Source organism: Aphelocoma coerulescens, chromosome 12 (genome assembly GCF_041296385.1).
Source record: "Aphelocoma coerulescens isolate FSJ_1873_10779 chromosome 12, UR_Acoe_1.0, whole genome shotgun sequence".
In the NCBI taxonomy this organism is placed as follows: domain Eukaryota; kingdom Metazoa; phylum Chordata; class Aves; order Passeriformes; family Corvidae; genus Aphelocoma; species Aphelocoma coerulescens.
Genome location: NC_091026.1, coordinates 10275427 through 10298498, shown reverse-complemented (window position 1 = coordinate 10298498; position 23072 = coordinate 10275427). Strand labels below are relative to the sequence as shown.

The following is a 23072-nucleotide window of genomic DNA, read 5'->3' as shown; positions in this document are numbered from 1 at the left end:
TTTTACTCCTTTTATGCTCAGACTATCCAGTTATTTTTCCAGTGACAAAAGCTTTCCCTTGGTCTCCCTGTCTCTCTTTCAGGTTTATTCATGTGCTAACAATTGGTTAATCAGCTGTGGTTCTCTCAAAATGAGCAGATGTGAAGTTGCTTTTGTTGTCCAGCATTTTGGAAAGACCTCCCTGCACCTTTACACACTGGAACATGAGGTAAGGCTGGTGCTCACACAGTTGGCATTGTTCAGAAGAGCTTTTAGGGTCAACACTTTACCTGCTTATGAGCCTTGCTCTACTTCTACACCGAGCTGCTTCATGTCCAAGACACCCTCTAGGTACACAGCCAGCACAGGGGCAGGCCTGGAGATCGCCCACCACCCCCTGCCCCCAGCCTGGCTGTAGCTGCTGAAAGGCCAGGGAGGGCTGAGCTTGGGCTACCTCCTGGTCAAAGGGGCTGTCACCTGCCCAGCCTCACCAATCCATCAGCTCTCTTTGCCTCCAGCTCTCTGGAGGTCAGCAGGCTCCCTACCCCTCCCAGTCACTCATGCTCAGGCCAACACTGACAGCATAATCTCCTAACAATCAAGAAAGCAAGATGACCTTGAGGGTTTTGTCCTGACTCTGCACTGTGTCCATCAGTAAATAGGAGCCCCTGATATCGCAGAGCTTGTCGGAAGAGCCGTGTAGCACCAGGATGGGCAAAGTCAGCTTGGGCAGGGCTCGTTCAATTCTGGCAATGGCATTCATCAGCTGGATGACAAAGGAGACCTTCATGCCACCGTGGTAGACCAAGGGATCAGATGTGTAAGACTCCATCTGGCAGGAAGAAAGAGTTAATTTAAGATTAGCAATATTTCATGAAGATGAGAAAAAGCAGATCAGCCTGGCAGAGAAGAGCCTCTTCCCTTGGCTTGCACAGTCATTTCCTGCTCTCTCAGGACATCCTGCCATCAGAGTCAAGGCTGAGGTACTGTGGCTTCCCAGCACTGCTCACACAACCTGACGTGCTCTTTGCTGTGTGTTTCTCTCTTACACCACTAGAAAATTTTCTCCTGCAGGGGAACAACCAGTGATGGATAAAGACCATTCCCACGGGGGCACCTGCCTGCATTTTTTTTCCTCTGCTGTGCCCTTCTGTCATTCCAATGTGATATCTCTTCTACAGAGGGTCCTTCAGACTGTGTTATTTGAAAGCTGATGTTCTTCAGGCCATTATCCTCTCTGCTGAGGGCTCAAATGTTCTTCCCTATCTGGGGGTGGAGACCATGGCCTACACCTACAGACAACTGACACAGGTGACTGCAAAGCCAGGGGCTCATCTCTGGCTGCAAAGTGTGGTGCACAAGGCAGCAAGTAATGGCGTTAGGTGGTAGTCAAAAAAAAACAGTGAACAACTTGTTCAGCCAGACTGTGAGGGGATAAAAATGCACAAGAGCTGGTGCAGAAAGTTGCTAGGAAGGAGTAGTTACTGCAGCAGGCAAATCTACAGTAAATATTTGTATACTCTAAGTGGAGACGGCCCACACAGCCCCCACCATCGCAGTATTTGCCAGAATGCTTTGATTATGGGCTGCTCTCTGGCACAGCCTCCAGTTTCTCCCAACCCTGGCAGATGTTTATAGAAATTATGGTTATTTATAGGTTCGCTGAAAACAGTCTCCTCCTCTCCTCACAGGCAGTGGGGTCTGTTCAAGTTCTACCTTGGAGGCATTTTGAGGTCCTTTTGCTTCTGCCCATGCCTGCCCCGAGGAGACCATGGGTAGGAGGTGACCCAACAGGCCACCCAAGGACATGTGGCCATATGTAGGTGTAGGCACAGGCAGGCTCTGTAGGACAGTCTGGACAGAAAGGTTTTGGGGTGAATTCTGCCTTCAATTCCCCGTGAGATGAGATTCTCAGGGTGACAGAACAGTACATGGTGGGGCTTTCCCATCTGGATGCATTTACTTGCCAGAGCGTTTGAAGCCAGTTTCCCCTGTTGTCATCTCAAATGTGCTGGAGCACAAAGCACTGGAAAAGGAGGGGGCAGTGAGGCACCCTGGTGCTCACAAGCCTTTCCCCATCACTCTCTTGCTTCCAGTCCCTACCATCTCCCACTGCTTGAATCCATGGTTCCTATGTGCAGCAAGAGGAAGACATGGGAGTCAATTTGGCACTATTAGTGACTGACACCCTTCAGGCCCAGCCCCCAGTACTAAGGATGGTCCAGGGAGGGACAGCTGTACCTTGTGTTAGAGTTGAACCAAAAAAATTTAAGTTACCATAGAACTCATTTAGGGATCCTTGGATGTGGTGGATATTTCTAGGATTTGATTAAGGCCATTTGGTGTCTGTGCAAGATCATGGCTACTCTGAAGTGAGGGGTAATTTTTGGCAGGGAGACAAAGATAATCATCACAGCTCATCATATTAGGGTATTACACATGGTATCTCCCTTTCAAAGAGGCAAGTGCTTGCTGAGGGTCTGGAAAACCGCTCGTAAGAGGCAACTGCAAAGATGAGACTGTGGTTAAGACATTGAGACATGCTGAACACCCTCTGCTCCTGCTAATGGCCCTGGGAAGCAGAGGGTGAACAGCACACAGTCCTTTTGGCTCTGCATGGACCATCCCAGTGCCCAACCAGCTTGTTGGTGCAGAAACCTCCATCTGCATCTTCATCCCCTACCTGTTCAGCTGTACCTTCCCTGCTTTCCAAAGTCCTTCAAACAGGGCGAGAAGCCGCCTGTGTTTGGAAGGAATTGTCAATGTGCTCATGGAAAACGTTCAGCTTCGACTTCCAGAACACCAAGCACCTGGTGGGGTGCAGCTCACTCTCCTGTTGGCAGCTGGGTCTACCCTGATACTCTCAGCCAAACATGGTGACTTTTCATCAACTTTTTGGGCAAAACCACGGTGTTGCATTGACTACTTAGCAACTGGCTTCAGCTTAATCTGGACCTATGTCACAGCACTGTGCTAAAGCAACACAGCTCTGAGATGGGTGGACTTTATTATTTTTTAGGTTGGTGGGTTTGGGGTTTTTTTTTAATTGAATGCAATATATAAGAGAATTTTCAGAGGGGATTCAGGAGGGATGGGTGGATGGATTGACAGAAGGTCCCTTCCCATGGAGTAAAACAGTGCTGATGAATTCATGTGAGGTGGCCCCCTCCCCAGCCATATAAATGCTAGTAGAATGACCTAATGGGTTTCTTTCTTTCTCTTGTTGTCTGAAAGAATGGGGGTTTTTTAGTTACTGAGCAGCCAACAAATATTTTTGTGTAGATGATGGCAGGAGAAAAAATAATAATAACCCATTTCCAACCCAGAATGATCAGAACTGCAGGGGCTGTATCCTGTTCCCAGTCAATGAACAGGAATCCTTGTCAGAGTTAATGCTCAGTGCATGGGGTGAGTGCCAAGCAGCAGCTCTCTGGGGAAGGAGGAAAGACAGGGAATGGGCTTTATATTCTGCAGGCTACAATCTGTAAACCCTGCAAGCCCAAAGCTGTTGTTGCTGCACCAAACTCTGAGACAGGGAGCAAGAACAGAAGGTGATCCCAGGAGAGCCTGTGACTGCTTCCAGACACAGTCAGGCAAAGTCTCTCCAGGGTCTCTCACAACAGCTCTTTTTATCTTTATGTAATTCTAAGACAGAAGCAACCATGAGCTTGCTGCATCACACTGCCCTGTTTAGAGGTCTGCATCTCCTCTTGCAGCCTCATCCTATGTGGACTGGGCAGGAACAAGGCTAAAGTCAGGGGCACCATTCCACTAAGTCAACAGCAGCTAACAAAGACTAGTGGGGTAAAGAGGTTCCTGCCACTGTGAAGTCATTCCTCCTTGGAATAACAGGACTGGTTTTAAGGTTGCTTCTTGCTCTCTTTTGTCTCTCTTGTGTTTGATACAGGAAACATCAAACAAACATCTCTATATCATTCCGTGTTTCAGTCCCTACACCCTGAAGACAGCTTTCTGGGAACACAAACTCATTAGAAAATTCTTGGATGTTGTCCCAAAAATGTTTCTAGCGAATAGAAAGCTGGTCTGGCAGGAGAGTATGTGTAACATATAAATAATGGATGTTTCCAGCACATTGTGTGCTTTAAATCTGAGCGTCCTGAATCCAAAAGGAGGGTGGGGTGTGCTTAGAGGCAGCCAGAGGACCTAAATGCTGTCTTATCTTCAGTAAGGGCCTGGAGCCTCAAATCCTGGTGTTTGAAGGGGGTCAGGAAAGCACTTTACATCACTACCCAGCTGCTATGTCAGCAGTGCTCACTACAGGTGAGAAGGCAGCACAGCACACAGGGGGTGGTTGTCTCATTTGGAAGACCTCTCCATTGTAGCCAGGCTCTAATGAAGCAGACCTACACCTTTATCCACTGCAAAAGGCTCTCCCTTGCTTCATGGAAAGGGCAGAGGAAAAGCAATGTTCCAAGGAAGCTTTAGAGACTTGAAGAATGACAGAGCAGATGAAGCAGCAGCAAATACGTGGTTAGAAAGACAACACAATAGCATTTATTATAAAGTATGTCCAGTGGTTGCTGTGGTGATTCCCAACATCACTGCAACACGGAAGTGCTCAGTCAATACTGTGCACCAATTTCAGGAGCTCTCTGACACTTCCCTAACTGTATTATTATTCAGGATGTCCCCACGTCATCACTTTTCTCCTACAAAGCTATTGAGTGCAGCAATAGCATCTTCCAGCAGAGGATCCAGCTCTTGGAGGTATATTTAAAAGCATCCTTAAATGTTTTAAATTTTAAACATCCTTTAATGCAGCTGCAGCAGGGTTCAGGTATCACATAACAAATCAGTGCAGAAGCAGGCACAGACCCACACGTCGCAGCCACGCTCACTCTTCAGGTAGGGAATAAAGCTCTCCAGTTCCTCTCCTCCCCCAGAGCACTGACTGCTTTTATCCTCTAAATACAAATGTAGATGTGAAAAATTTCCTCTGTGTCATTTTAGTGAACTGATTGTCTAATTTAAACTTTTCTCTGAATTATATGCAACAAGTTATGGCAGCTGAATGTAATTAAGAATGGGTTTCTACAGCTAGATTGGAGTCAGCCTTCTTCCCAAGCATATATTTTGTGCAGCCTCATATGGTACTTTTGAGCATATGTCACACAGTACATCAGTGGATGCACATGATCTCGCTCCATGCTAGTCCTGTCTTTTCCTCAGCTCCTCGGATCTTTCCACCTCCAACACAGTGAAATTTTATGCTCTCTTCACAGATAAGTGAACTGAAAGTCACTGGAACAAAACCCCCTCTGGCAGTGCCAAGAAACAACCCTGAGCCTTGAGGCTATTCTGGGAGACTCTTTGCTTTCCAGTTTTCTGAATAGGTGAGCCAAAGATGTGGGATATGCCAAGGCTGGATGCACTCCACTCACACAGATCTTTGCCCCTAGTCCTTTGAGCTCCCATTCTAATGCTGGTCGAGCTGCCTTCCCAGGGAAAGGCAATTCATTAACTCCTAGCTAAGGTATGAGCCATTGATGAACAGCAGGGAAAATTACAGCATCTGTCAGTGAGATGGGAACTGGCGTGGGAGCACAGGAACAAGGGACCACTGCACCAGCAAAGCTCTTGAGACATCCTTGAGTGCTATTTTCTATAATTCAAGTTGCTCTCTGAAATGCACCGAGTTCTGGGTCCAGCCTAAGCACCTTCATTCACTTACGGTTTGTGACTGTCTCCTTTCACTCCTCCCACAACAGCGAGAAGGAAACCCCCTCATTAGGTGGTGTTGCAGCAGTTGCAGTGACACCTGTTTTTGCAGTGATGGCATGAATAGGCTGACACAGTTATTACCATGAGGGAGTGGGAATGGGAGACGAGTCCCAGGCTATTGTGGCACTATAAAAACTCAACCCCAGGGCAGTTCCACGCACAGCCACAGTGGTGAGGCTGGAGCTGCGTTGTTGCAACAGCTGCTTCAATTGCAGCTCCTTTAAGTATTATCCTTGGGTGCAGCATGAATATACCATTTGTTTGGAAAGGCTGTAGCAGCATCAGAGTGTGATCCAGGAGACCTTGTAACAAGTTCTTTGGGTCAAGCACGCTCTTTTCCTCTGCTTGAATGCATCTGGCACAATGTGATCCTGGTTTGGAAGCTGGAAAACAAATCCCCAGGACTGTAGGGTTTTGCATGATTTCACTGCAAAGAGCAGGGGTGGAAAAGCTGACTTTAGCAGTGTGTTTGCACCCTGAGTTGGGTTTTGCTGCTCTGCTTCTCACTGCACCCATAGCCCTCTGTCATGTCTGGTACCCAGAGCAGCTGCAGGTGTGAGGCACACCCCAGGGAGGAACAGCTGGTTTCCCAGAGTCTTCTGTGTGCAGTCAGTTCCACTGGTGTCAGAGATATGTCACCTTTCTACAGCAGCACAGATTTTTGCCCTCCTGATTTAGAAAAACACTTGTGGGTTTTTTTAAAAGAGAAATGGTGGGACTGGGATGAGATACCAGCTATGCAGTGACTTCAAATGGCATTAAGGTTCTCACCTCTTTCTTGTTCCGGGAAATTGCATTTGGATCTATCGATCCCAGGGACAGGTTTGGGAGCACAAAGTTGAGCACTTTCGCTGCAAAAACCTGTGGGAGAGGAAAGGAAGCAGTCAAAGAGTCAGTTAGAGGAAGAGAAGGAACGTAGAAGCCCAAATCCTGAGCTGATGGAAGTCAGCACAGGAGTTAAATAGTTGAGAATTGTCAGCTAACTCTGGAGAAAGATCTGTCCTATATTTAAAACATTTATCTTAACAAGGAAAGTGTTTAAACTGCTCCTGGGAGCAGGGAGTGGGTGTGCTAGACTGAAATGCCGTCAGCTGTCCATCCACATGCAACAGCACAACTTCATTGTACTGTGCCTTTTCCTCATTCTTAGGTTAATTTATGAAAAGGCCTCAGTTAAGCACTTTGATAGAAAAAGGTCATTTCCAACTCTTGGAGGGCTGGTTTTTGGTTTTTTATCACCCTTTCCTTGCTGCCACAGCTCAGATTTCAGGCTGCAGTGCATAAGTGATGTTGGGTGCCATTTGCAGTAGTTGCCTAGGCTGCACTCGTTTTGATAAGCATATTCTCCAGGGAACCTGTAAATAAACAACAGCCAAGTGTGCATGCATTGGCTAAGGGAATCCATTGCTCACACGTCTCCTGGGAACAACACACAAAAGCATTGAGCAGCCCAGGCTGGAAACTGCTGGCAGAAGAAAGGGTAACATCTTTCATTTCAATAGCACTACAAGCACGTTGATACCAGGGTTCTGCTCTGATCTTTGATAGCTGCCTATAATTAAGTGATCACCACTTAAGTCAGAAAATACACAGTTAGTGTTCATTGGTCTGTTTTATGGCCCTGTGGTGTTCACAGCTAGCACTTGCAGGTAGGCTGTCCCCTGCGCCCTCTGTTTCTGCAGATACCTAATCCCTTCTGAAGCACTCCCTGGCACTTCAGATCACAGATGACACATAACAGATTAATTATTATATTAGAGGAATAACACAAAGTTGAAGTCAAAGTCATCCAGGAGTGAAAAGCAGTAAAGACTCACAGCAGCTTTGGGAACATGTGTATACCTTGGGGTAGATATGAGTAGGAACCAGTGTCACTGTCTAGCAGAATACTGAGCCCCTCACTGGCTATGACATTGTGTCAGCAAAAAATTAAGTTTTACTAGACAACAACGCAGGTATGAGCTTATGGTGATCCAAGCAGGAATGGGGTTTTCTTCATTTCATGTTGACTCCAAGCAGTGATGATTTGAGCTATGCACCTTCATGTATCCTAGGCAGGATTATGGACTCTGAACCTGACTGTCATCTCTGCTAAACTGGACAGAATAAAGCAAAAAAAAGAAGAGGTTTTAACATAGTACTTTCTCCCAGTTTGAGTATACCTTAGGAAAAGTCCTTTGCAGTGCTACTGGGTGTAGATTCAGGCTGAAAGACAGTGAGCAACATGATGTCCAGTCAGGTTGGAAAGAAATAGATCAGCAAAATGGAAAGCACAAAAGGTAAAGAGAGAATATTGTGTAGCGAGTCTTTAAACAATAGGCTGAGGGTCAGTACAGGATTAAATACCAGGGAATATTTCCTAAGTGGTTGTCCTGCCCACATGATTTCAAAGCATTCAATAGCAGAAATGAAGTGGGAGATGCTCTTTCACCCCTGCTCTGCCCTTTGCCAGCATATGTGACTCCTATCTCTGCAGCCTTTGAAACTTCGAAGATTCAGAGCTGAATTTTGTCCAGGTCAGTTGAGAAGAAAAGGGGGAAGGCAGCAAGATCCCTCTCACTCCACTGGATTTGCAACTGGATGCTTCCATCAGGACACAGGATTTACAGGGCACTGGTGAAACTGTGTTTCTGCAAAGAGCAGCATTTGATCTTCCTGCACAGAGCCTGCAAATGTGCTGCACTTCTGCTGCTGCCAGGGCTGGCTCAGCATCAGGGAAGGTATTTCTAAGAGGGTCTGAAGGACCCAGTGTGTCATCTGGCTCGCTGTTATTGTTGCCTTGAGCCCTCATTTGTTCAGGCCAAGGTAAATTCTTGCTCAGCTGGAAACTTCCCCAGCAAAGGGATGAATGCAATGGTCCTTGGGAAATGGCCCAGGGCTGAGAAGTCATACCAGTTCCAAGGGAAAACTAAGCCTTTGTTCCTCAGAAGCACAATCACCATGAAATGTTTTTTGACTCTCAGAGGAAAAAAGCCACACAGCTTTATGGGAAAATGTGGCTTATGCAGGAATACTCTGCTTGTTTTCAATCCTTCCTCTTGCAAATACCTTTTCAGCTCGAGAACTCATTTCAACTGAGTGTGACAGAGCAGAGCTATTTCAGGAATAATTAATTTTTTATCAGTTTTGAAATGCAGCAATAGATTTGAAAGAGAAAGAAACTGACTGTGCTCTTGTAATACTGCACGTGAGAGACTTTCTAGGAAAGAAACGGTATAAACACCTCCAAAATACTTCCATTAGAGAATAGGATTTCCTACCTAAATAATGCATCATTGCATTTATTTCTTACACTGAAGTAAAGCAACATCTGGTACAGATCTGCAAGAAACCAGACTACAGTAATGCTAGTTCCCACAGAATTAGTGAGTCCTTGTTTCAGAAAGGGTTTAGCATCTAGCAAAAGATAAAGGTGTAGCAATCTTTCTCTATTTTCCTTGATTAGAAAGAAAAGGCTAACAGTGTCCCTCATATTCAGACTGTTTATTGTTTTTTCTTAATATTTATTCTTTTTCTGTTTCCAAAAAAGGAAAAGGAAGGGCACTGGTGCTCATGGGACACTTATACCAGATGTAGCCTCACCCATGAAGAACCCGTAACCAGCCTCCTAAAACCAGACTTTGGTACTCTGACTCCTATTGAAATAAGTTTACCTGGACTGGATGACTTCAGGATTCACTTCTCCTCTTAAAATTAGAAAGCACATAGAAGGAAAATATTGACTGGCATCCAGGTGCAGCAGGGTCTTGCATCTTAAGGCTAGAGGTCCTAATGCATTTTCTTCAGTGGAAAAGAGGTGATTAGAAAGCACCCTTTGGTGCTTGTAATGATTTGTGAGGTCCATAGATGGCTTTGGCTACAGCAGAAAGTGGGACAGGATTATACTGAAAGCTGAGGCAATTTGTCTCCTTCCTCACAGAAGAAAAAAAAGGAGAAATACTTAGAAGTAAATTAGAACAAGAAGCTAACCCTAGAAGTGTCTAAGAAGAAAGGTTAAAGGAGTGAGTCTTGTGGGAATGAGATGCTTTGTCCTTCCTGCTGGTTTAGCTGCTCCTTCCCTTTGCTTCCAGCTTCTGGATTGTTGTTTATTCTTTTAAAAATGCGGAAAGGGGGAGAGAGCTGAGGCTCAATTGCTTTGCAGAGCTTCCCTGGGGAAGGGCAAACTGAGCAATGCAATTGTGGATCAGAAACAGCTCTGGAGGGCAGATGTGAATGGCAGGAGGGATAAAGCCTAAATGAAAACCAAAAAAGATGGTCTGGACAAGAACCAGTTATGGTACCAAGCCAAATGGGATGTAGCTGGGGCAGCAATGCTTTAGCTGGAAGCCTCTTTTGAGGCTCATAAAGGATTTCTGGGGCTCAGGAGCTTTGGTTCTGATTAGAAATCGGTCATCCCCCAAATGCCAAAAATAACCCTGGCCTGACTTAGCCAGCAGCCTGTGTTGCAACTATACCAGACTCTGCATGAGTCAGGAAGAAGCTGTAGGAGAGGAAGGGAAAGGACGGCGCTGTGTGGGCTGCCACAGGGTGAGGTGAAGAAAGCACAGTCTGCTACCACCAGTACCCAACTCTTGCTTAAATAGGTTTTTCTGGACAGGTTCAGGATTCACTTCCCCTCTGAAAAGTAGGTGGGACTGTGGGGGAGGCACATAGAAGAAAAGTATTGATTGGCATCTGGGTGACACAGATCCCAGCAGGGTTTTGCATTTCAAGGCCAGAGGTCTTAACACTTTTCCTTCTGCAGAAGAGCAAGGTGACCATGTGCAACGCGGGTTTGCTCTTACCTTGATGGGAGTAGCGACTTCTGGGCTGGCTACCACTAAAGGAGAGATTAACAGCATGCCTGAAAACTCACTGGGTCGCTCACTAGCTGTCAGAATGGAGATGGCTCCCCCCTGCAATGCAAAATAACAGCCCACAGCTTAATACAGGTGCCAACATCTTGTTTGTATAGTAATCCTGTTACTGGAAGGGGTTTAATCCAAGCAAGCAACTACTTCTGCCCCACTGATAGTGCAGTGTGGTCAGCAAGGAAGGCTGGAGGAGCAGGAGCACTGGAAGTGTCTGGTTTTTGTGAGAGAGAAGAGATCTGGTTTCTGTTCTCATGCTATAAACCCTCACGTCACACTGAACTCAAGTCTCCATGCAATGCTCATCAGCTCCCTGGGATGCCTTGTGCCCTCTTTACTTAAAAGGACTAAGAAGTAAGAAGAAAATGTCTGAAGTGGTAGTTCAGGTGGGACTTGGAAAATAAGTTGAGGTTTATCAGCTTGACAGACTGGTGCTGCATCGGGAAGATGCCGTGAAGCCGGGCTTGCTCTGTGCCGTGCCACTGGTAACCTGGGCAACAGCAATGCTGCCATCGGCATGCGAAAATCTTCACTAATTAATGGGAATTAAATATTCTCCTCCTCAGTGTCCCCAGCCCCTCTGGCCCCACAGTGCTGTGCCCAGGGCCTGGCAGCAAACACTCAGCCCATGGTCCGGAGCTGAACGCCAGCCAGGCTGAGCCATCCCACACGAGGACAGGGACTGATGGCAAGGGGTGGGCATGGAAGGGATATGGTGGGCTTTCTTGGGAAAGTTTGCAGAGGATTAGTTGCCAAGGGAAATATTTGGTGAACTTCTATGCTGCTGGAGAACCAGGGGCTTGTTAAACAGAGCAGCAGCAAGAAGCATCTCAAAGACCTCACTGGGAAATTAGCTCCTTGTTACAGCGGCTTTGGAGCACGGGAGCCCTTCAGAGCATGCCATGCCTTCTTATGCAAGAACACTTATTTGTCTGAGCATGGACTGAATCCCAAAGTACTTATTCATTTTCCTCTCCTCTGGGAAGGCAGGGAGAGCAGATCAATGACATCAGTGGGAATACCGTTAGCTTGAATAAAGGGATTTGGCCCGTGCTGTCAGAATCAGGCTTCAGATCTGTTCACCAAATCAGTGCCTTTGTTTTTGCAGCCTTAATCCCTGGTACATTTTCCTGTTAGGTTGTTTAACAGAATGAGGCTACAGGGTATTTTCGTGCTTGCATCCATGCTGCTCACAAAGCTTTGGAGGGCTTAACCTCCTGGTTTCTGGTTAAAATGAAAGGGGAAGCCCGATACTGCAGGGAGCTGGTGTGACTTACCACATAGCCATGGGAATGAATGGTCCTGTTAAAAAACACCTCCTTGTGGCAAATGGCACTAATTAGGGCCATGGTGGGGGTAGAAAAGTTAAGGACTGGCTTTACACAAGGCAGATCTCAGGGTTATAGCATGCTGGCAAATCAGTCAGTGAATTAAGTGGAAGGGAAGGTTCCTTGTAGTTTTGTTTTCCTGCTGTGGAACGAGTTATTTCCTGCCATCCACATGAGTACCACTGGACTATGACACACATCCTGGGTACTGCTGGGAGGGGTAGGGGCTGGTGCTTACCATGGAGTGCCCCAGGATGAGAACGGGCAGCTCAGGGTGCTCTTTCTTCATGAGATCAATGTGCTGCAAGCTGTCCCTGATGAAGACGTGGAAATCTGAGACAACCATACGATCACCCTCGCTCTGCCCATGGCCAACTGCAGGGGAAAAGGAGAGCACACAGATAAGTCATTTGAAGCAGTGGTTACAGTCAAGAAAGGACCTGGCAGAAATAAGCCTCTTGGACTGTTTCTGTCCTAACTTGACCTTCTCCTGCAGTCATCTCTCAACAGAAAAAGTGCTGCAGAAATGCAAAGGAAACTGCACAGAGCTGTCAAGTGCCATACTATCCATGATCTGACTTTTAAAAAAAAAATCATGGGATCATAGAATATCAAGGGGTTGGAAGGGAGCCTTAAATTTGGACTTCTATTCCCCCATGTTTCTACCTGCTCTTCAGAACTAAGAGTACCGATCTGCCTCTTGCAACCTCCAACATCAGGGTGACGAAGGGCGGTCTTGCCTTGCTGATGGGTTACTGCATGCTGGGAAATGGGGGTTTGCCTCAGGGGTCATATCCTCTTGGGTCTGGTGGCTCACTGTACAGCTGTAACTGCTGTGTAGCATCTTGGCAAGATACAGAAAGATTCTGAAGACTAGATACAGTTGCTATAAACTTAATGGACCGTGGACACTGCCTTTTCCAGGGCCTGGATATGCGTAAGCTTCACAGTCCTGCTTTTTTTCTCATGATACCCTGGAGCGCTGGGTGGGCTGGAAACCTCCTCAGTAGGAGGTAAAGGGTCAAGGGATGGAGGTTGCAACAGCCTGCAGTGAGCAAGTATCCAGTGGCATCCTCCTCCTAAACAAGTGTTAATGCACACTGTCCTGCACCTGGACACTGTTTCCTTGCTCTGTATCTGGGAATTATCTTGCCTAATGGAAGGGAGGAGGAAGATCAAAACAGGAGATGGTGAGTTGCCATGGGAACAGTGGCATCCCTGGCAGAGGTGGAGCCGCATCACCACCAACACACCCCCAGGCAGTTTGGAGCTTACAGAGGCTTGAAATTAATACCACCCCGGGGAAGCAGTTTGCATGCTTACCTGACCACACATGCATGTTATTGTCTGTCACAAATAGGATTCGTCCTTAGAAATAGCCCCTTTGATTGGTTCTGTTCCATGCAGGTTGTTAAGGAAAATTGTGAAGGGCAAAACTCATCCCACCCCTATGGGATAGAGTGTAGGGAGTCTCAAACACCTCCCTCCTGCTGGGTGTCTCCGTAGGCCTTCTCCAGTGGGCACTGAGGCACATTTATAGACACAAAGGGGCAATGACTTGCTAAAAGAGGTGAAGTGCCTGATAATTGTTGACGTGCTGGATGGCTCCCCTTCCAGTGATCAGCAAAGAAAACCACTGCTGACACAGCCACAAAGGTAGTTGCATCTGCTGGCAGTGGTCATACCAGCAGAAATCAGTGTGTCTCAACTTTCTTGTAAGCCACCCAAAAAAATCACCTTGCAAATTAGGCAGAACTTCTAATAAAAAGCTGGACTAAATTCACTCCATCTAGGAAAAACTGGACCCCAAACTTGTTTTTTTCTGTCCTGCCGGGTGGTCTCCATGGCTGGGTCTTTTGGCAGTGAAGGCTGCAATCAGCCACACTGACTGCCAGAAAAACCCATACACATCATGCTGATCAATCATAAATAACATATTACCAGTTCTGCTTTCCATGCACACACTCCAATTCCCGCCAAAATATGGTGCAGCAAGCATCCTCCATGGATCAGTGACCAGAAACAAATTGAAGAGCAAATTAAAATACAAATCACGATAATCTCCAGAACTGAAACCATGTGTGTGGCTAGAGGATCTATTAACTTTAAACTGACTTTTGTTACAGATGGAAAGTGAGCTTTTTTACAACTTCTATACACATGCAGTCCACTCACTTTATGGTTCTCAAATGTGTTATCTGCCTATTATTCAACTCCAAATGTAGCAGGTTAATATGAATTGAACAGTCCAGAGAGAAGAACATTTTCCCTAACAGAGCTCTGCACTTCAGCTTCTTTTTTCTCCAGTGCTGCCTCACTTGCTCCTAGTCTCTCCTTCTCTCCAGCCAGCTGAGCAAGCAGAGACAGCAAACCCCCGTGGCCCGGGTCTGTAAATGGGCCATGACTCCTTGCTCTGGAACTGTGAGTCTTTGGTTTGTTTTTGGATGAGAGAGACGCTGGTCTGGATGGCCTCCTCGGCCCTCAGTGTGGAGAATTTCCCCTGGTCCTACCACATAACATTGGCACTGCTTGTAACAGCCAAAGTAACGATTGTGGAATCCAAGAAATACCTGTGCAATGCTGTGACGAGTTCCTCCTCAAATTTCTGCAGGGTTTGGGGGTTTTTATTAATAACTAAATGAACCCCCCCTTTTGGCCCTGGTTTTAACTACTAAACTCCTGTTCCCCACTCACACGGCACAGAGCAAAGTCTGAGCAGCAGTTTGTCTGCATGTGTGGGACAGGAAAGCCATGAAAGTCCTTGCTCTGATGCTGTCCCTGCCCCTTGCACAAGGTTAGCTAGGGGGCATTGCTAGGTCGTGGTCTTTTATTTTACTATTTTCCATTCTTCCCCTCCAAGAAACCAAACTTGTTCCCCCAGTGAATGAGTATATTGCAAGTTTGAATCCCCCAGCTGAGAAAGCTTCAGGGTGAGGAACTAAGACCCCTTCTATTAGATGAAAGACATTTGCACAACCAAACATCAATACAGTCAAGAATATTGACATGTTTTTCTCTGATCTTTTGCCTTTAGAGCTATTAATAATGAAAGGCCAGGTTCATCCTTGATGTAAAGCTGTTTGCTTTGGGTTTTGCTGGGAATGAATCTGTTGTAGTGATTCCACAGTGCCAGTGGCAAAAACAGTGGGTGCAAGAGAGGGGAACCACCTTCACCCAGCAACTGGAACTAACCAGAGACTGCTCCACACCCAAGTGACACAACACCAAGGGAGACAACAGAGAAGTGTCCCAAGAATCACAGCTTCATGAGTTCCTCATCACAGCACTCCCACAGGAGCCCCTGGTTTTAACAGGGCAGCATAAGAGGCAGTGCACAGAGCTGTGACTGCTGGTGCACGTCCCCACAGCACACTCAGCATCCAAAAGCTGTTGAACTCTTTCACAAATACCTGGCTTCACACCCAGCTCGTGTGGTTCTCTGCTACTCCGGTGTTAGTGCAGTGGCTCAGTGATAATTTCAGGTTGTGTGTGCTGAGCTCATTGCAGACACCCTTCCCATGAGTCTTTAAAAGTGAGAATCCAAACCACATGTTTACAAGTTGCAAATCTAGAATTAGGAGGTCTAAGCATCCATTTCCAACCAAACACGCCCCTGCAAAATAACTCGCTTTACTCAAACAAAATCTGAATGAAGGCTGGCATGATCTGGCCCAATATGTCATAGTTATTAAATTCTTCCCTCTATTTTTGGCATGAGTGTGTTCAGACTGCAGCTCTGCCCTGGAGTCAGGAACAACAACTCAGTCAGTCCTGTCAGAAAGCATGACTTCAGAGCATGATTTCACCTGTGATTATAGATCTTCCAAAACTACACATCTCTCTGGATGAAATAATACTGACTGGATGCACAGGAAGACAAAGCTGAGAGTTCAGGGAAGGAGTATTTGAGGATGTGAGGGCTCTGGGGAGTCTGTTATAACCATGTAGGTATGATTCTGCCTGCATAAAAAATCCTGTGACCCTGAAAATGTGTACTTCTACAAGTACCTTCCTCCCTCAAATCCCATATTGTCTCATGCTGTGGGGCTTGCTTTTGAAAGCCACTCCAAAGAAGCCAGGCTTGTCAGCTGACATTGGCTCAAAAAAAGGTTACATCCTGGTCAGATTGGAGATATGCAGAAAAACATGTAAATAAAAAGCACATTCCAACTTGACACTCCCTTCCCTTCAGTAAAAGCCAAATGGGAGCTGCCTGAAAAAATGAGCAGCCCAGCTCTGGGCTTGTTAGGCAGTCTCAGTGTGATGAAGGGACCTGTGCTGGATCTCCACCAGCACGATGCTTTTTTGCTGGGGCTGTGGGGCCACATCAGAGCTGAAGAAATCTGTCCTTAAATGCAGTAAATAAGACAAGCAGAATATTAGGCAGAGAGGAGAGCTTGGCAGTGCCTGTCCCTGCACACTGTGGGGTGCCTCAGCACCCAGCCCTCAGAGGCACTGTGGGGATGGGTGAGTGTGGCAGCACACCCTGTCCAAACCGCTATATACCACCCTTGGATACCTGCACTGGTTTTGTTCTAAACACTAACTTTTACACAAGCCATACACTATCCATATTTCTTTCTCTTTCCAAGTGCTCAACCCTCCTGGCAAAAGCAGAGCCTGACCCTGAATGCTCACGTGAGGACTGAACTGATCCTCAGACCTTCAGCAGGAACATTTTGCTATGGAAGATGAGGAGATGGGAATTGCAGGTCAAATGTTGAGTTCAGCTATCCTGCTGTAAATTCACCAATTTCGGTGCTGTTCCTTAAAGCTTACAGTCATGGGAAAGCAGAAATTATGGACCATGTTGTTTTTTCAGCCTTTGCTCCCTATTTATTACGAAAAAGCCATAAAACAGAGAGGACAGGAGAAATCTGCCCAGGGAACAATAATTCTTCAGGCAAAATTTGTATCTCGGCTTTTCACATATTTTGATGTTTCCAGCTTTGAGGGAAGGGGATGGTTTGGATCCATTTTTATTGTAGTGAGAACACCACCACTGTAGGGTGAAATGTTCTCCCTGGCCAACTGATGGTAGAAACAATTAGGAGGGATGCAGAGCTTGACTTCTGCCTCAGGATGCATCAACACTATCTGTTTTCCTCTCTAGAGGTGTAACTCCAAGATTTTAGGGTGGGAGATTCAGGAACAGGCAGAGCCAGGGGTTAGGTCAGGAATTCCAGGCTTACCACTCCCTCAGCACCAACACATTTTGAATTGCAATGGTACTAACAGAAGCGTGTCAGGAGTTTTCTGTGGTTGAAGGTGAGAAGTGCCACCACTGTGAAGTCAGTGATTCCCAGACACAGCTGAGGAGCAGCTCCAGTACCACAGAGTCCCAATTAGAAAGAAATGTCTTAATGATGGCAGGGGGGCCATTGGCAAGGCTTGGTGCTGGAGTGTTTGATTTAATGAGCTGGAGCATGGTGCAATTCAATTCCCAAAGAGCTCTTGTAGGCCACAAAAGATGATTTTGCTGCTTTAGCACTGGCACTGCAGCAGCAGTGGGCAGCAGCACGTTACAGCACAGACAGTGGTGTGCAGAGGAAGGGTTTTTGTTAGAGCCCACAGCCAAGATCAGGTTGAAGACCCTCCTCCTTTACTGCCTTGTTAATCAATAAGCTCGTTGGAATCTGACAGGTCTGTTTGAAGCAAATGCCCAAATGGCTTTTGGAAAAGAAGCTATTATGTGTTTATTAGCATTCGGAGAGATTTGTTTTATTCCTGAAGCCCTCTCCTGCTATTTTCTGCCCAAAATTGGAGATGGAATGGACTTCTCACTGGTGTTGGACACTGTGATGTGGGAAGGTGAGCCTACCTCACCCGTTTTTGCTCTCATCTCACCACAGGTCATCCTGGTGAGAGACATGAGAACAGGGTGTCCTGCTTGCTGTTCAACTGTCTGGCTTAGGGGAAAAAACCACATAATTAAAAATTCTCATAGATGCTTTCCCTCTGCAGGTGGCCCACACAAAGGAACAATGCTGGGTCTGGAGCCCACAGGAGGGAAATGCCACTGAAAGAAATGTGGATGGCTCTTCTGGTGCACAAGGTGTAACATGCCAGCCTAGACCTTCTCCCATGATCTTCCTGAGCTTGTGGCAGCTTGCTCAGGTGGGCACCTCACTATGGTGGCCACAACCTATCCTGAGAGCCCACTGTGATGGGAAGGGACCACTTCAGCAGCTCATTTTAATATCCAAACCCCACTGACTGGGAGACAGCAACCCTTGCCTGCCTCTGCTTTCCTCTCTGCCCTTTACAAAATGCATTCAGACTTGGAGAGATAACTTAAAGCACAAGATGCAGCAGATACAGCTTTCCAGAGTGTTTCAGCTTTAGAAGCCAGTGCAGCAGTTAATGAAGTGTGTCACAAGGCATTGCAGCTGATGCCTGTATGTGTGAGCTCTACTGAAACTCCTCTGAGCAAGGACTGCTTTTTTTTTGTTTTTGCACTTGTACACCATCAGCACCACAGGGCACCACCACAGACCTTGGTCCAAGGTACAGCAAGATCTAAAAGTAATAATTAACTCTAATCCCAGGCTACAAGGCAGCATGGTTTTGCAGAGGAGAAGACTGGAGAAAGCACATGGGTGGAAAATTTGGGGGAGACAACACACAAGGCAACACAGCAAGTGTTCTGTGAAGCCTTGATTTTCTGCTTCGTGATTTTTTAAGGTTTAATGAAAAAATGATTAATGAACTAGTAAACACTTCAAATTGTCATAGCAGTTCACTACTGAAAAACTATACTTGTTTTGTAATGAATCAAGTACACATCTTTTTCATCAAGCGAGCAAAGCTCATTAATTAAACATACTGGATTTCAAAGCTCTCAATGTTTAATTATTTGTTTAACAAGCAGTACATCTAATCCACCATTCAGACACACAAACAACTAAAACAACAGGAAGAAGCTTCAAAGCAGGACAATCAACATCTGGAAAAGTCAACAGACTGTGCCTGTATTGTCAGTACTATGTAAAGCAAGTGTTCCTCTGGCAGAACAAATACACAGAGGAAGCACCTCCAAGATCATCCTGCAGATTCCTGCTCAACAAAGCATTTTTACTGCCCTCAGAACAGACTTACCACAGAGAGGCAGCCTGTTCTGGTTTGATTTCCCCAATTTTTTTCCATTTTTCAACCAAATCAAGTCTGATGCACAGAGGGCATTGTGAAATTTCTGCCCTCCATCTGTACCTACTCTTCATTTTGCTGCATGTGGAGAGCAGAGGCACCAGGACAGAGACATCTGAGCCAGAAGAAAGCAGGGTAAGCTGTCCTAGGATCTAGGACATAGATCATGGTCCCTTGACTCTGATCAAGCTGCCATCTAGGTCAGCTGCTGTGCTTATTTTGTAGCTAAATCTTGGAGGTTGAGTGTCTCAGTGTCCACCTGACTGAGCCTTAGCTGTGCACCCTCCTCTTCTCCCACAGCTCTGGTTTCCACTGGAAGAAAAACCAGTTTGACACAAGCCTATGGTCTTTCCCAGGAAGATTACTTTCACATCAGGAACCAAAAGGAGAGGACCCCCTCTCACCACTGCTTCCACTTTTATGTTCTTTGAGAACCTGAAATACAGCTCAACATATGCTTATCCTTAGTAACATCTGGGTAGTCCTGGGCATCCCTTCTTTAGCACCACCAGTAGAGATGCAGTGAACACATGGGTTTTCCCACACAGGCACATTATACAACCACTAGATATGGCAGCCAACAGAATTACCTCTTACCCTGGGTGTTTTATGTATGAAACATGTAACTCGGAACCACAGGTGGATTCTGCCTCTCTCTGACCAACAGAGAGCCTTGTCCTGAAGGCACAAGTCCATCAGCTTCCTTCTTCCCTTCCAAGGTTAGGAAAATCATTTTCCTTTCAGCATTTGCTGGGTAGTTTTTATTCACTTGCCTTACACAAAGAGTGCAGCAAACTGAAAGCATTCTCCTCCCACATCAGAGACACATTTGCAGAGCTGAGATATTTTTAGACTAGTGCACACAGAGATATATTGTTTGTTGTCTTGGTTAGGGAAAAAAAAGCAACAGTCAATTTTCTATACTAAAATTATTTGTGCCTTATTGCTAGGGAGCAGGGAACCAGTCATCTTGCTAAAGCCATTTGAAATCTTTTCTGTACTTCAGAGATGACAAACAAGATGACCTGGTACATATCAGAGCAGTCGTTAATTCTGGCCGACAAGGCAAACTGTTTCTGTTAATGCTAAGAGCCAATTCTTCTCTAATGGATACAAACGTGGTTCTTTTGGCTTTAGAAGACTTGCCCGTTTCTTATGCTGTTGCTGAATTTGGCTCTGAACTGCAGTTCCTTAAAAGTCTTCCTGGAACATTATGTTACTCATGAAAACATGCTGAAAAAAACCATGTGAGTGTTTGTGTTGCAAAATAAGGAGCTGCATTTACAAACAGCAGTCACTGTGGCCAGACTAGAAACCTAAGTGTCTCCTGGGATGCCACGAGATGAAGGGGCCGAGACAGTATGAAAAACTGCACATGCCACAGTCACTTCCCACACTGCCTGGAGTGGGGCAACTTTGTCATTCCTGTCACAAAATCAGGAAGCTCCTGTGGCATGGCTGGTGAAGCTAAGTTCCATGAAAGAGGAATATGGAGTCCACTTCCTCTTCCACAAAGCACATTCACAACAGTATTCCGCTTTCTTCCTCAGGCCCTTCTGCAGTGCTACCTCCCGAGCCAGCCCTTAAGAACATAAAAGCAACAAGCTCGCAGAAAAACCTTTTTCTACCAGGCTACTGGGATCAATGGTTTGAAAATGTTGCACAAAGCCAGTGTAGATAGCTGAGTAGCTGCTGAGTTCCTCTGAAAAAGAGTTTCTTTTGCTGATGAATGAAATGATTCCTGTCTAATCTCTTTTCCCATGGGATGAAAATCACAACATAATATAAGATATATAATCAGCGAAGCACAACTTATGGTGGCTCTAAGGAGTCAGAGAGACTATCACCAATCAAGCACTAACTTAGCGATTTTATTTAGGGCCTATAGTAATTTTTATAAGGCACTATAATTTTTAAGTTATTCTTGCAGTTTTGCACTGAGATTTTGCTCTCTTTCTTGAGGAGCAGATAAGTTCCTGAAGTATTGGTGAGGTGACTTTATTTAGTAACGGAGTTGGTCTTCAAAGACTTATTCTGGTGTGACATAGAACCAGCATCAATGCCCAGATACCGCAGAAAAAAATGCATGGACTTTGCTGGAGTTAATCCAGGGTCTCACAAGTTCACTTGACCTATATGCTGCTGATCTAAGAGCAGAGAAGGGCTTTTTTCTGGCTCTCCACATATGACTTAAGATATCACTAATGGTAGCTAGAGTTTCACCTTCAGTGGAAGAGGCAAGCAGCCAAGGGCAATCTCCCTTGGTATCTTATTTTAGTTTTAAAAACATATATAATTTTCTTCTCCTGTTTTAATCCCATAAATTAAAAAAACAAGGGTGCAAACTGTAATTTTTTTCCTAGCTGAAAACAAGGATGAAAATCCACTTGCATTAACTTTCTGATCCAAGTTCCAGCTTTAAAACAGCTGGGGCACCAATTCAAAATGTCAGGATTTCCAATGAAAAAGCCAGTGCTGGAGTGGAACTGCACACTCCCCTTCCCCTTCCCTGCCCATTTATTCCAAAGCACGGCTGGCATGTGGGCTGCCTCTCCAACACGCACATGCTATTAAGTCCTAAATGACAGCTTGTTTAACTAGAAAACATTTCCATTTTTGTTTTCCCTTAACAAAAGCCATTCATTTCTTGCTCTTCTATTTGCTTAAAGATGGCTCCGTTTGCCCTGCCTGAGAGTGTGCACAACCCTCCTGGTTGTTCCCCTCCTGAAGAGTGCTGCAAGTGAATGACCCCGCCCCGGGTGGCCGAGCAGGGAGCCTGGCCCTGCACGCTGCCACAGCATCATCCCAGCTACTTACACTGCAAAATCCAGGCATGTGCCTTGGATAGTTCTGTGCTTGAGAAAACAATCAAATCCATTAATCTTGGGGAAGACAGACCCAATTCCTCCCTGCCTACAGTAGTTTAGGCATCATGAAGAAAAGAAGATGAAAGCTGGATCATAGAAGAACTCCCTCCATGCTGCTGACGAATGTCTTGGGAGACGGACACAACTTTCTTTCAAGCTCTCTTCAAAAGGTTCCCCTCCATGCAGGCCACCCACTGGGGACCCACATCAATAATAACAACAACAAAAAGAATTTAAAAGACCTATTTTTCATCCGATTTATTTACATGTTAAAATAAACACAAGTTCCCATCTAGAGCAAGGGCTCCCAGTGGGTTCTGTTTAGTCTGTGAGATTCTTGGCACCAGAATACAGCATTTCTCTATTCCAAAGCAATCTTGGCACAGAATTGTTGGTTATATAATTTTTTTAAGCAACTGGCAAATGAATAATAATGTTTCCAAAAAGAAGGACTCGTGTTCTAGGATACCAGTAAGGTGTTTTACCAATTAATCTGCCAAAAGGTCACTAACAAACCTGAGATCCCAAGGCCCTTCATTCAGGGTCAGCTCTCCCCATGGGCAGAGCACTTCCAGTTCTCAATCAGCCTGTCCAAAGGGAGCTTTCCCACAGAGTTAAAGAGATTTTCGCTTTTTGCTTCACTCCTTCGCATTGCCACATGGCAGTGCCACCCTCATTAGATGGGATTTGTCCCTGTTCCTGACAAGGCACGAAGGAAATACCACTCTCCCAGAGCCTATAGCTTTTTATACCCACTTTGCACAAACTCAATGGGTGAGCAGCATGTGGATTATTTGAAATAAGGGCAGGCTTTTTTAATTTGGTTTTTTCTTAACAGGGTACATCCGCACAGAGCTGTAGCTCACTCAAACCCTACCAGATCTGACCGGGAGCAACACAATTAAGGAAAAAAACCTCCTGATGAAGCCAGCCTGGCAGGGAGCATTCCTGGGTGGGCCAATCCTGCCCCAGTGTGCCAGAGCATAAATGCTGCCAGTTGGCTCATGGCTGGGTGGCATTTAGATGGTGCATGGGGGAAGTCACGGGGAAGTGGCAGGGCAGAAAATAGCTCTCCTAAATCCATCTTGCAGCAAAGCTGCTGTCCTTTCTTGGTAGAGATTGATTTCAGAGTTATTGTTTCAGTTGCTTTTTACCACTTC

General features: G+C 45.9%; 1 protein-coding gene across 7 annotated transcripts in view; it reads right to left on the bottom strand.

Moving 5' to 3' along the window:
- MGLL (monoglyceride lipase) overlaps positions 1-23072 on the bottom strand; it is a 107475-nt gene that overhangs the window by 4124 nt on the left and 80279 nt on the right. For all 7 annotated transcript variants that reach the window (XM_069028046.1, XM_069028048.1, XM_069028047.1 and 4 more), the window contains 4 exons: positions 12138-12274; positions 10506-10616; positions 6493-6582; positions 596-811 (listed from right to left, as the gene is read on the bottom strand). In XM_069028046.1, coding sequence (XP_068884147.1) covers positions 596-811; positions 6493-6582; positions 10506-10616; positions 12138-12274 — 554 coding nt within the window. The remainder of the gene's footprint in view (positions 1-595; positions 812-6492; positions 6583-10505; positions 10617-12137; positions 12275-23072) is intronic.